Below are 12,266 nucleotides of genomic sequence, written 5' to 3'. Positions count from 1 at the left end.
TTTGTTTCTCCTTTTGTCCTATCAGTTTTTGTCTCTCATATTTTGATACTCTGTTGTTAGATGATACATATTAAGGATTTTTATATCTTAGAAAAGTAACTGCTTTACCATTATATAATGCCAGTCTTTATCCCTAATAATTTTCTTTTTTTTTTTCCTCACAATAGTGATTTTATTAAATTAGTTGCTTTATAAAACATTGCAGATGTCATAATTGTTAACATAATTTACCAAACTAGTTAACTGGTGCAGCTTGCTAGCATGTTTTATAAAGGAAAGGAAATGCCAAAACCCTGTTTAAAGTTATTCCATTGCAGCCCAGAAGAACAAAGGAGATTTGTTCCTCAGACACTCCAATCACGCAAATAAAGCAGATAGGGTTTCCCTCCCCCATCTGAAGCAATTCATCAGTAGAACAGTCTGATAGACAGTATGCACTCAAGAGATTTCACAACTTGTAATACAATAACGGAGAGGTTTACCTTCTTCAGCTTCAAAGTGGAGGGTTTTGGTCAATTTTTAAGTATCAGACTAGTAGTTTTCAGCCGCCGTATCTTCACTCTGACAAAAGCAGTCTTCTTCACAATGTATGTTTAATATCCTCACGCTCAATTTTAAGACAAAGCAATTTTAATACTAGGTGCACATCACATGCCCTTGCTGCAAACTGCTTTTCTTGACAAGTTATGAAGTAGTTCAAGGAGGTATGGTTAAGGCTGTATTACTGAATGGTGCTGGTCAATACTACACAATTTCTTGTCATGTTGCAACCTTTGTTTCCAATTTAGTGACTGCTGCTATAGAATCAGATAGCAACAATGACAACATTATTAAGTTTGTGTGTTTTTTAAAACTATGATTTAGTAGCAATTGAGGTTCCCAATTTTAACCCCTTGGCAGCGAGATCCAAGTTCCCTCATTTGCACATTAGCACCTAAGTGTCAAGGGGTTAAGTAACCAGCACAAAAGATACTGCACTTCTGATTGTAGCATTTGGCAGAACTGAAAGGAAAGGAAGTTGTGCTACATGTTGAAGGGATTGTGGGCAACAGAGAGAAGACACCAGAGAAGATAAAATGTCACATGAAATCTTCAAAGTCTTGTACATATCCTCCATCATAACCACCATAATCTGCCAGATCATCTTTCATGGTGGCCTTTAATCCCCCTCCAGGAACCACACCTTTCTTCTTCTTTTTGGCTTTGCTTTGCTTTTCTTGCTTCTGTTTCTCACTACAAAGCACAGTCAGTGAATTGGTGATCTTTTTCAAGTCATCAATTTCCAATGAAATACACACATCTCGAACTAAGGCTTCTAAAAAACTGGCATAATATAATGACTTTTCATATTGTGTAATTTTATCTTTTAGTAGCTTTCCAAACTCTGTGAAGTCCTCTCTCGAAGATGGGTTCATAGCATCTATTCCAAAAACTGTATTAGTAACACCAAAAGTTTCTTTTGCTAATTCAAGGTCTGCTTCTTCCTGTAATTTCTTTAGCCGCAGTTTATCTGCTAATTGTTCTTCTGGTGTTAGTACTTTTGTTTCTTCAGGTTCTTCTAACCTCTTTTTAATTTCTTCTTGCCTTTTCTTCTGTTGCCGTTCTTTTTCTTTTATCTTCTCTGTTATTTTTTTCTTTTCTGAAATTTTTACTTCTGGTTTTACTTCTGCTTCCTCTTTTTTTTCCTCCTCCTCATCATCCCAATTATCCTTGACGTCCTCGTCCTCGTCCTCGCCTTCCCAGCGGTCCCCGCCGGCCGTACTGCCGGCCCCCACCTTCCGCACCGGGTCTTCCACGGAGAACGTGTCCGCATCCCAGGAGTCGGAGTCCCCCACCGCCGCCGCCGCCGCCATGTCGAGCCGGGCCTATCCCTAATAATTTTCGTTGTTGAAGTTTGCCTTGTCTGCAATTAATATAGCTACACAGCATGATGTATCTTTCTCTGTCCCGTTACTTTTACTCTATCTGTATCTTTGCATTCAAAGTAGGTTTTTTTGTAGCCAACATGTATTTGGGTCTTGTTATTTTTAATCCACTCTGACAGCCTCTGTCTTTCAGTAGGTGCATTTAGACCATTTACATTTACAGGGATTATGGATACAGTTGGTTAAAACTTAACCATATTAGTAACTATTTTCTAGTCCTTGCCTTCGTTCCTTATTCCTTTTTTGTCTTTTATTATTTTTATGTTTCCTCTGGTTTTAATTGAGCATTTTACTAGTATGTGATTCATTTTCCTTCCACTCAGCATATCAATTATACTTCTTTTTAAACATTTTTAGTGGTTACCTTATAACTTGCAATATACATTACAACTAATCTAAATTTCTTTCATGTAACACTGTATCTCTTCATAGGTAATGCAGATACCTTATAATAGAGTATTTCTAATTCTTCCCTACTGCCTTTTATAATATTGCTGTCATCCAGTTTACTTGTCCAAAAGTTATAATCTATTATTGACAAGTTTTTATCTGTTATTAAGAATAAGAAGAATAAAGGATTTTGTTTTATCTTCATTTCTTTCTTCTCTAACACTTTTCCTTTCTCAATGTAGGTCTGAGTTTCTAACCCATATCATTTTTCTTCTCTCTGAAGAACTTATTTGAAAATTTCTTGTAAGGTCTGCTGGCAGCAAATTCCTCAATTTTTGTTTGTCTGAGAAATTCTTATTTCTCCTAGACTTTTGAAGGATAATTTCTTGGGATACAGAATTTTTGGTTGGTGGATTTTTTTCTTTTATTACTTAAAGTACTAGTATTTCACTCCATTCTCTACTTGCTTGCATGGTTTCTAAAAGAGAAATCTAATGTAATTCTTACCATAGGTAAGATGCTCTTCCCCCCCCCCCACCCCCCCCCCCCCACCCCAGCTTCTTTTAAGACGTTCTCCTGTTTTTTATTTTCTACAGTTAGTATATGATATACCTAGGTATAGATTTTTGGGGTATTTATTATTCTTGTTATTCTGTAAGCTTCCTGAATTTGTGGTTCTGTATCTAACATTAATTTTGCAAAATTCTCAGCCATTATTATTTCAAGTGTTTCTTCTGTTTTGTTTTCTCTTTGTTCTCCTTCTGGCATAATGTACATTATGTGTACATTACATTTTTTCTAGTTGTCCCATAGTTATTGGATATTCTGTGCTGTGGGGTTTTTGTTTTGTTTTGTTTTTCTTTTTTTCTAGTTTGGGAAGTTCTGCTTCTCTCACTTTTCCTTCTCTCTCTCTTTAACTTTCTAGTTTGGGAAGTTTCTGTTGACATATCTTCAAGCTCAGTGATTCTTTCTTTGGCTGATGAGCCCACCCAAGACATTCTTCATTTGTGTTAGGGTGCTTTTGATTTCTGGCATTTCCTTTTGATTTTTTCTTAGGCTTTTCTTTTTAATCTCTGCTTAATTACCCATCTGTTCTTGCATGTTATCCACTTCTTCCATTAGAGCCTTTAGCATATTAATCATATTTATTTTAAATTCCCAATCTAATTCCAAATTTTAAATTACCAATAAGTACTCAACCTAAATTTCAATATCTTTGCCATATCTGAGTCTGGTTCTGATACTTACTTGATCTCTTCAAACTTTGTATTTTGCATTTTAGTATGCCTTGTCATTTTTGTTGAAAGTTGTATTTGATATATCAGGTAAAAGGAATTGTGGCAAATAGGTCTTTAGAGTGAGGTTTGAGTTAGGCTGTGTTTTTTGTTTGCTGTAGCTGTAGGTGTCAGAGGCTACAATTTCTTCTAGTGTCCTTGTTTTTTTCTCCCCAGTACTGACTCCAGCAGCTTGCTCCTGGGTTTTGCTCCCAGTAAGATGTGATTCTTGGTATCCATCTCTCTCTCCAGTGTTGGGAGCTGCAGTTTGCCCTGCAACCTCAATTGTTTGATGGATACAAGAGTCGTTGATTTTCAGTTTGTTCATTTTCTTGTGGTGAGGACAGGTGGGATGACTTCTAAGCTCTTTACATATTGGACCAGACTGGAAGTTAGGATGTTTTAGGTAGTGTTTTAAATTTGTTCTGACTCAGGAGAGCTCCTCCCAGCAATCCTGGTTCTCTATGGCAAGTTAGCCTGCTTGCAGTTTAGCCTGGATGGCCAGTGAACCTACCAATCTCTTCCCATTTGCCTTTCATCACAATCTTCAGTGGGTTTTGAGAATGCGCTTAGGCTAGAACTTTTCCAGACTGTTTCAGACGGGCAGCAATCTGCTTCATGACTGTTTCTTCCCCGAGGCAAAATCTTTGAGTCGAGGCTCTGGTGCTGCTGGGAGTGGGGTGGGGTCAATGGAACCTTCACTCTGAGTGACTATACTCTACAGCTGAGCACTTGAGGTTGGTGAAGGCATTAGCCTCAGGTCTTCTTACTTTCTCCGTGTGGAATCAGGCTTTACGAGATGGGATAAGACAAATCTAGGCTCCAGTGTTCTTAGACATGCCATGCGCAAGGTGGAACCTCTAACCGAAGGGTAGGCGCTAGCTAGGCAGAAGCAGGGAACCCCACCTCTTGACTTTACTCATTCAGGACTGAGCCCCAGCAACAAGTAGCTGGGGCAGGAAATAAATGCTGCCCCTAAGGAAGGCAGCTCTCTGGGAGCTGGGGTAGAGGGAGCCCAGTGCTCTTGGCTCTGTCAGTCTGGAGTGGAGTGTTTGTCTTACTGAGCTGAGAATAACAGGGAGGGAGCACATCCCAGCTCAGTTACCACAAGCTCACTCTTCTTACTGACTTCTAGTAGGTTTTCTTGACTAAATATTTCTTCATTTGCTGTATGCCCCCAGGACCATTTCCAGAGACTTTAAGATAGTTGTCCTTTTATAATTTCCACCAGTTTTCCTGGGGAGCACACCCACAGAGCCCCTCATGTTATCATGTTTCCAGCGGCAATCTGGACATTTTCTTGTATGATCATAATGTCATCAGACCTATCATAATGAGCAGTAATTCTTCAGTTTCATTTAATGCCTTTTTAAAAAGTAACTTTCCCAATTTAGAGGTATCTGTTTTAATTTTTAAAGAAAATCAGTGAAGCCCGGCCGGTGTGGCTCAGTGGTTGAGCATTGGCCTATGAACTAGGAAGGTCACAGTTCGAGTCCCAGTCAGGGCACATGCCTAGGCTGCAGGCTCCGTCCCCAGTGTGGGGCGTGCAGGAGGCAGCCGATCAATGGTTCTCTCTCATCATTGATATTTCTATCTCTCTCTCCCTCTGCCTTCCTCTCTGAAATCAATAAAAATATATTAAAAAAAAATCAGTGGAAATGGCATTGTTGGTGAATAGTATTGAAGTTCTTTAGTATGGCATTCAGAGGTGTTTTCCCCATAGGTTAGGATCAAATATGAGGTTGCCTTCATTCCTGTGAAATTCTCTTTTTGTTAATATTCACCCAAGGATATATATTTTCCCCACATTGATTTTTAGAGGGACAATGGAAGGAAGGAATAGAGACAGAAATGTTGATGTGAGAGAGACACATGGATTGGTTGCCTCCCACACATGCCCCCACCTGGGGCTAGGGACTGAACCTGCAACCAAGGTATGAGCCCTTGACCGGAATCGAACCCCGGACCTTTCAGTCTGTGGGCTGACACTCTAACCACTGAGCCAAACCAGCTAGGGCAAATTCTCTTTGATTTGGGAAAACATCAAAGGTGAATAAAATTGTTACCCTCAAAATTGTGTCTAAATAGTAGTTTAATTTTAAAGTTCATCAGTTAAAAAAATGAAAACATCTATGAGCACATTTCAGTAGTAATCAGAAGTATAAATAAAAAGCAAGAGACTATTTTTTACATTAAAAAATGTAGTGTTTACTGCTGGTGGGAATGCAGACTGGTGCAGTCACTATGGAAGACAGTATGGAGTTTCCTCAAAAAACTGAAAATGGAACTCCCATTTGACCCTGTGATCCCACTTCTAGGAATATATCCCAAGAAACCAGAAACACCAATCAGAAAGGATATATGCACCCCTATGTTCATAGCAGCACAATTCACCATAGCTAAGATCTGGAAACAGCCTAAGTGCCCATCAGTAGATGAATGGATTAGAAAACTGTGGTACATCTACACGATGGAATACTATGCTGCTCTAAAAAGGAAGGAACTCTTACCATTTGCAACGGCATGGATGGAACTGGATAGCATTATGCTAAGTGAAATAAGCCAGTCAATGAAGGAAAAATACCACATGATCTCACTCATTCATGGATAATAGAGACCATTATAAACTTTTAAACAATAATAGAGACAGAGGCAGAGCTGCCTCAAACAGATTGTCAAACTGCAGCGGGAAGGCTGGGGAGAGTTGGGGAACAGGAGGTAGGGGGGTAAGAGATCACCCAAAGGACTTGTATGCATGCATATAAGCATAACCAATGGACATAAGACACTGGGGGATAGGGGAGGCTAGGGGACTGTCTAGGGCGGGGGGGGGGGGGGGAATGGACACATATATAATACCCTTTGTATTACTTTAAGCAATAAAAAATAAAAATAAAAAAAATGTAGTGTTTAATATTGGCAGAAGTATAAACTTATCCAACCTTTCTGAAAGGCGTTTTGGGAATAAACAAACCTTAAAGGGTATTTCCTTTTTTAATCCACTAATTTTCATTCTAAAATAATTGGACTCTTTATCTAATTAATTTTCATTAAAAAATATTAGAGAAACAAATATGAACATCATAGAATTCAACCAAGATATTCATAGTAAATGTTCATGATTCTATTTTGGGAAATAACCTGCAGATAGGTAAATGTATGTAAAGAAAAAGTAGAGGGAAATGAACCAAAATGTTAATATTGGTTATTTTTTATATTTTTACAGTATAAATCTATTTAAATTTTATTATTTTTTAAAGATTTTTTTCTATGACTATGTATTATGAATTTTATAATCAGAAAAAATATTAACATATAATTAAGAAGAGGAAAGCAAACTAGTAAGTTGCATTTTGGTAGTCTAAATCTCTGAATAGAAAAAAAAAAATTACTCAAACCTGAGCAAACACTGTCTCAGTTACTAAGATGAGTTATCATTAATCATTTATTTTTCTTTTTTCCCAGTGTTGCATCAGAGCCAAGAAAACTTTATGAAATGCCAAAATGCTCCAAATCAGAAAAAATAGAGGATGCTTTATTATGGGAATGCCCAGTGGTAAGATTTGTTTTTAGGCATTTGTTTTTAAAGCAATTTTAGCCTAGAACTGATTATTATTAATATATTATACAAGGAAATAAAACTTAAATATTATAGTGATTCCTGAATCTTGAAAGGAATTAAGAGAACTTACCTTTTGATTATTATTTTTCCTCATGAAATAATATTAAAAATATATTTTTTAAATTTGATACTATTTGTAAATCTTGAAAATTAAAAAAAATTATGACCTCATTAAAAGTTCCATAAGAAATAAAAACTAGTTTGTGGCTATTCTTAGTGTTTAAGAAATCATTTTACTTACTATACTGAAACAAAATATTTTGTTACAGGTTATGTTACATGGTATGGGTAATAGTTACGTTACATGACTGTTTGAAAGGGGATTCTTATGAGTTTCCTCCAGGAATCTTGTTAGGAAAATCATAAGATAAAAATAAAAAACAATGAGGTCCTGGCTAAGTAGTTCAGTTGGTTAGAGCATCATTCCAATACACCAAGGTTGAGGTTTCGATCCTGGGTCAGAGCATATACAAGAATAAACCAATGAATGCATAAGTAAGTTGAACAACAAATTGGTATTTCTCTATCTCTGCCTTCCTCTCTTGCTCTAAAATCAATAATAATAATAATTCTATATAATAAAAGGCTAATATGCAAATTGTTTCCTCCACTGGGAGTTGGACCAGGGGGCGGGGCTGGCTGGCCATCTGCCCAAGGCCTCTCCCCCCCAACCCCCCTCCAGCTGGCCCCACCCCCAATCAGTCCCCCCACCCCAATTGGGGGCGGGGCAGCCTGCCAACCTCTCGTGTCCCTGCCCCCTGGCCAGCCCTGATGCCGATTGTCCAACTGCCTACAACCTCTCCCCCCTAACCCCCAGCAAGCCCCACCCCCAATCACCCCCCCACACACACACTCTGATTGGGGTGGTCCAGCAGGACCCCACCAGTGCATGAATTCTTGCACCAGGCCTCTAGTAATAATATAAGCTTATTCCATTAGACCAGCATTGCGCTAGTGTGTATTTTTCAAAATACTATTTTCATTAGATGTTAATATCTTATAGTTGCTAAAGGAGTTTGGAGGAAATGGGTTGTAGACAAGTTTGGGGTATTCTGAGTTTAAAAGGTTAAACAAATTTATAGAATTACTTCTCAGAGCCTTTAGTAATAATACTTATAACAGTACAAATGTACATAGTAACTATCAAGCTATTTTTCCAAACTCTTGATCATAAAACTTCTTTTTTTAGGTATATTTCTTTTTTTTTTCTTTTTGTTAATCCTCACCTGAGGATATTTTTCCATTGATTTTTAGGGAGAGTGGAAGAGAGAGGGAAAGACAGAGAAATATGGATGTGAGAGAAACACATTGATTGGTTGCCTCCTGCATGCATCCCGACCAGGCCTAGGCCGGGAGGAGCTTGCAACCGAGGTATGTGCCCTTGAGTGGAATTGAACCTGGGACCCTTCAGTCCACAGGCTGACGCTCTATCCACTGAGCCAAACCGGTTAGGGTCCATTAAAATTACTTAAAAAACAAAACAATATACTGTTTTTACATAGAATTGTAGTTTTCTGTAGCTACAGCTTTCTTTTTTCCTGGACACGTTTTTTCTGTTCCCAGAAGGCTCCATTTTAAAAATCAGAAAGCTTTAAATCTATGTTTTCTTCCCCAACTCCCTATTGAAACCTAAAAATAACTGCTGTGCCCCAACATAGAAAGCCTTTTGCATCCATTTTCATTGGTGCAGGGAGGATGAGGACAAATTTCTTAATTGAGAAAAGTTTTGAAGACACTAGTACAAAGCACCTAAAAATTTAGAGCAGTCCTGTAAAAATAGAGTTTCAGGTAACTTAACTCCTAGCGTCACTTCTTGTTAAACATTTTGTTCTTGTTTGAAGTGAAGATTTTCCATTAAGAAAAATTAAGTAAAAAAAAAATAATTAAAAAAAAAAAAGAAAAATTAAGAAACATATTGCATTATTTTTTAACATATGATGCGAAACTATATTTAAATTAGCACCATTCTTTTCTGAGACAATGTGTGGAATATAACTTTTGGTTTAGGAAAATAGCTCAAACTTATTATATATACTCCTTCATATTCTTTTTTTTTTAATAGGCAAGGTATAAATACTACATTTTTAAAAAAATATATTTTATTGATTTTTTTACAGAGAAGAAGGGAGAGGGATAGAGAGTTAGAAACACCGATGAGAGAGAAACATCAATTAGCTGCACGCCCCCCCAGTGGGGATGTGCCCGCAACCAAGGTACATGCCCTTGACCGGAATCAAACCTGGGACCCTTGAGTTCGCAGGCCGATGCTCTATCCACTGAGCCAAACCGGTTCGGCTAAATACTACATTTTTAAAAACTTTAAAATCTCCATTAGATGATACTTCTATAACACACCATATAATAAAAAATTGATTTTAAAAGTATCTCTTATTTCTTTTTCTAACATTTGAAAGGGAAGACAAACTTTTGAAAGCATGTATAAAATAACTACGCCGTCATTTTTTTCTTTTCACTTACTGCCTAAGCAAATACTAGATTAATTTTAACTTCCTTATTTGTAACTCTCCTCTTAGAACTTCCTTTTTATTCCACAAATCAAATAGAACCTTTTGCTTTCTTTGTCTTCCTGTCTTAGACTTCCACCTGGTGGTAGCTCTGCAGCGGCAGGTGCACCAGGCAGCTATCCTCTTCCTTTCGGGGGTGTAATTCCTTGGTGACGTAGGTTATCTTTAAACCAGGTCCGTCTTCTGTTCTCATTGGGCTGCCTTGATTCTGGATTATAACTTTTCATCCTGAGCTAGAATGGAGCCACAGTGAATAATGGGATAATTTGCCCTTTTGACTTCTGTCAAAAGGAAAACAAGTCTTAGAAATATCTATTCTAATGATGACTCTTAATTGCTATGCTATTGTACATGGTCTTAAGAACTTGTCCTTATCACAGCAGCAGCATTAGTAATACTCCTACTACTATTGTAATGATTGGTGAACATTTGTTGAATACTTAATGATAAATAATAATAAGTCATACGTTATTTCACGTACTGTTTTAGTGCTTATATGAATAGACTCACTTAATAAGTTAATGATGAAAATAAGTACCCACAGACTGTATTCCTGAAACCTATGTAATTTTATTAACCAATGTCACCCCAGTAAATGTGATTTTTAAAAAAACCCACAAAAAATAAAAAAAGAAAAGGAAACAATTAATTACCCACAACCTAATTTTTCCTTGCCTTAATTCTTTATTTGTGTATTTGAGCATTCACTATTATTTATTTGATATATTTATTTGACTATTTCTTTAGTGCTTAGCTATTTTCTTTGGGCATTGAGTACTGCAGATTGTTCATGGCCAAGTAGTTTTACTTTTCCATCTCATTTTTTTAGGGGGAAATGCTGCCCAATCCATCAGATTATAAATCCTCACTCATAGCACTGACAGCCCATAACTGGCTACTTCGTATATCAGCAAGTACGGGAAGAGTCCTTGAGAAAATATATCTTGCTTCGTATTGCAAATTCAGGTATTATTTGTGACTTTATTATTCACTATTTTATTATAAAAATTTGAGACTTGTGGCCCAGGAAACTCAAAGCAAGTTTTGTGTGTGTTGCATGCACACGTGTGTGTGTTTTAGTTTTCCATTGCATATCTGGATCTCAATTTATAAATCTATTCTTTTTTTCTCTCCTCATGACTAAATTTGAAGTTCTGAGGATAAAGACCCTTTATAATGTTTTTTTGTATCCTTATCAGTAGCTAACCTGTAGTAGTTGGCAGATAAACTTTTAAAAAGTCTTGTTTTCCATCTATAATAATAAAAGCGTAATATGCTAATTAGACCAGACGACCTTCCTGATGACCTTCTGTAGGAAGCCGGTGCTGCTGCAAGGGTCGAGCCCCTTGCACAAGTTTCATGCAACGGGCCTCTAGTCTACAAATAGTATTCTATAGGTAAGATGCACTTTATGGTAGATTTCCCTGAAGGCTAGTCTGTTTCAGTTAAATTACCCATCTAGTACAATCTAAGAACTGTTATTTTAACAACTAGTTTTATAAACTAGATGTAAATTTTGAAGTATGTGCATTCAAAACGTGAAAGTAATATTTTTTATACTTTATATAAAATGGTTATTTGTTTTCTAAGTTTGAATACTGTTAGATCAAACAATTTTTATCAAAACTCAGAAGGATTAAAGTTATATATTTTATAAGAATATTTTCATATAAGGATTGGGAGGGAATTCTTTTAGCTATTTATTTGTTTTTAAAATAAATTGCTTTGCTTTTATAATTTAAATAATTAAAAAACTTGACATATGACTGGCTGGTGTGGATCAGTGGGTCAACCCATGAACCAAGAGGTCACCAGTTCAGTTCCCAGTCAGGGCACATGCCTGGGTTGCAGGCTTAATCCCCAGTAAAGGGGGCGGGGAGTGCAGGAGGCAGCTGATCGATGATGTTTCTCTCATTGATATTTCTCTCTATATATCCCACTCCCTTCCTCTCTTTCTAAAAATCAATAAAAACAGCCCAGACAGCATGGCTCAGTGGTTGAACGTCGACCTATGAATCAGGGGGTCACGGTTTAATTCCCTGTCAGGGCACATGCTCAGGTTGCAGGCTTGATCCCCAGTGTGGGGTGTGCAGGAGGCAGCCGATCAATGATTCTCTCTCATCATTGATGTTTCTCTCTCTCTCCCTTTCCCTTCCTCTCTAAATATATTTTAAAAAATAAAATAAAAATCAATAAGACATTTTTTAAAATTTTGACATAAAATATATATTATATTTTGGTTTAAGTATAAGGAAGCCTCCTCCCACCCCCAAATGAATAAACTTTGCTTCATTCTTTTAAAAGATACTTGAGCTGGGACACGCCTCAAGAAGTCATTGCAGTCAAGTCAGCTCAGAACAAAGGCTCAGCATTGACCCGGCAGGTAGACTTCTTTAAACATTCCATAGAATGAAGAATTTTTTTTCCCCATAGGGATTTGTCTGCTGATTTGTCATAAAAGAACTAATGATCTTTGTTTTCTGAACCATGTTTACCACAAATTTCAGAAATTCCCTTTAAACCACTGTGG

The 12,266-nt window shown here is 37.1% G+C and overlaps 2 protein-coding genes across 13 annotated transcripts in view; one reads left to right on the top strand and one right to left on the bottom strand.

Annotated features, from left to right (window-relative positions):
- Positions 1-12,266, top strand: part of DCAF17 (DDB1 and CUL4 associated factor 17) — a 39,790-nt gene that overhangs the window by 3,155 nt on the left and 24,369 nt on the right. For 10 of the 12 annotated variants that reach the window (XR_009453820.1, XM_059704115.1, XM_059704120.1 and 7 more), the window contains 3 exons: positions 7,055-7,145; positions 10,566-10,702; positions 12,041-12,119. Coding sequence is in view for 11 of the 12 variants with exons in the window: in XM_059704115.1 (XP_059560098.1) it covers positions 7,055-7,145; positions 10,566-10,702; positions 12,041-12,119 (307 nt within the window). In the remaining variant the exon portion in view is untranslated. The remainder of the gene's footprint in view (positions 1-7,054; positions 7,146-10,565; positions 10,703-12,040; positions 12,120-12,266) is intronic. The other 2 variants (XM_059704119.1, XM_059704122.1) reach the window with 1 other exon arrangement.
- On the bottom strand, positions 293-3,449 carry LOC132238763 (eukaryotic translation initiation factor 3 subunit J-like). Its single transcript, XM_059704836.1, has 3 exons — positions 3,401-3,449; positions 2,371-2,474; positions 293-1,865 (listed from the first exon to the last, which is right to left on the bottom strand). Exons 1-3 carry the CDS (start codon positions 3,447-3,449, stop codon positions 1,080-1,082), a joined length of 939 nt encoding a protein of 312 aa, XP_059560819.1. The 3' UTR covers positions 293-1,079.

This window comes from Myotis daubentonii, chromosome 7 (genome assembly GCF_963259705.1).
Source record: "Myotis daubentonii chromosome 7, mMyoDau2.1, whole genome shotgun sequence".
Classification (NCBI taxonomy): domain Eukaryota; kingdom Metazoa; phylum Chordata; class Mammalia; order Chiroptera; family Vespertilionidae; genus Myotis; species Myotis daubentonii.
The sequence above is the reverse complement of the archived record's forward strand: the minus strand, read 5'-3'. Positions and strand labels throughout refer to the sequence as shown.

Coding starts and splice junctions, on each gene's coding strand:
- LOC132238763 (XM_059704836.1), bottom strand. CDS start 3,449: ATGCTAAAGGCTCTAATGGAAGAAGTGGATAACATGCAAGAACAGATG. Junction 2,475..3,400: donor TAACATGCAAGAACAGATGG/GTAATTAAGCAG, acceptor TCTTAATAACAG/ATAAAAACTTGTCAATAATA. Junction 1,866..2,370: donor TAGAAATACTCTATTATAAG/GTATCTGCATTA, acceptor TATTAGGGATAG/GCCCGGCTCGACATGGCGGC.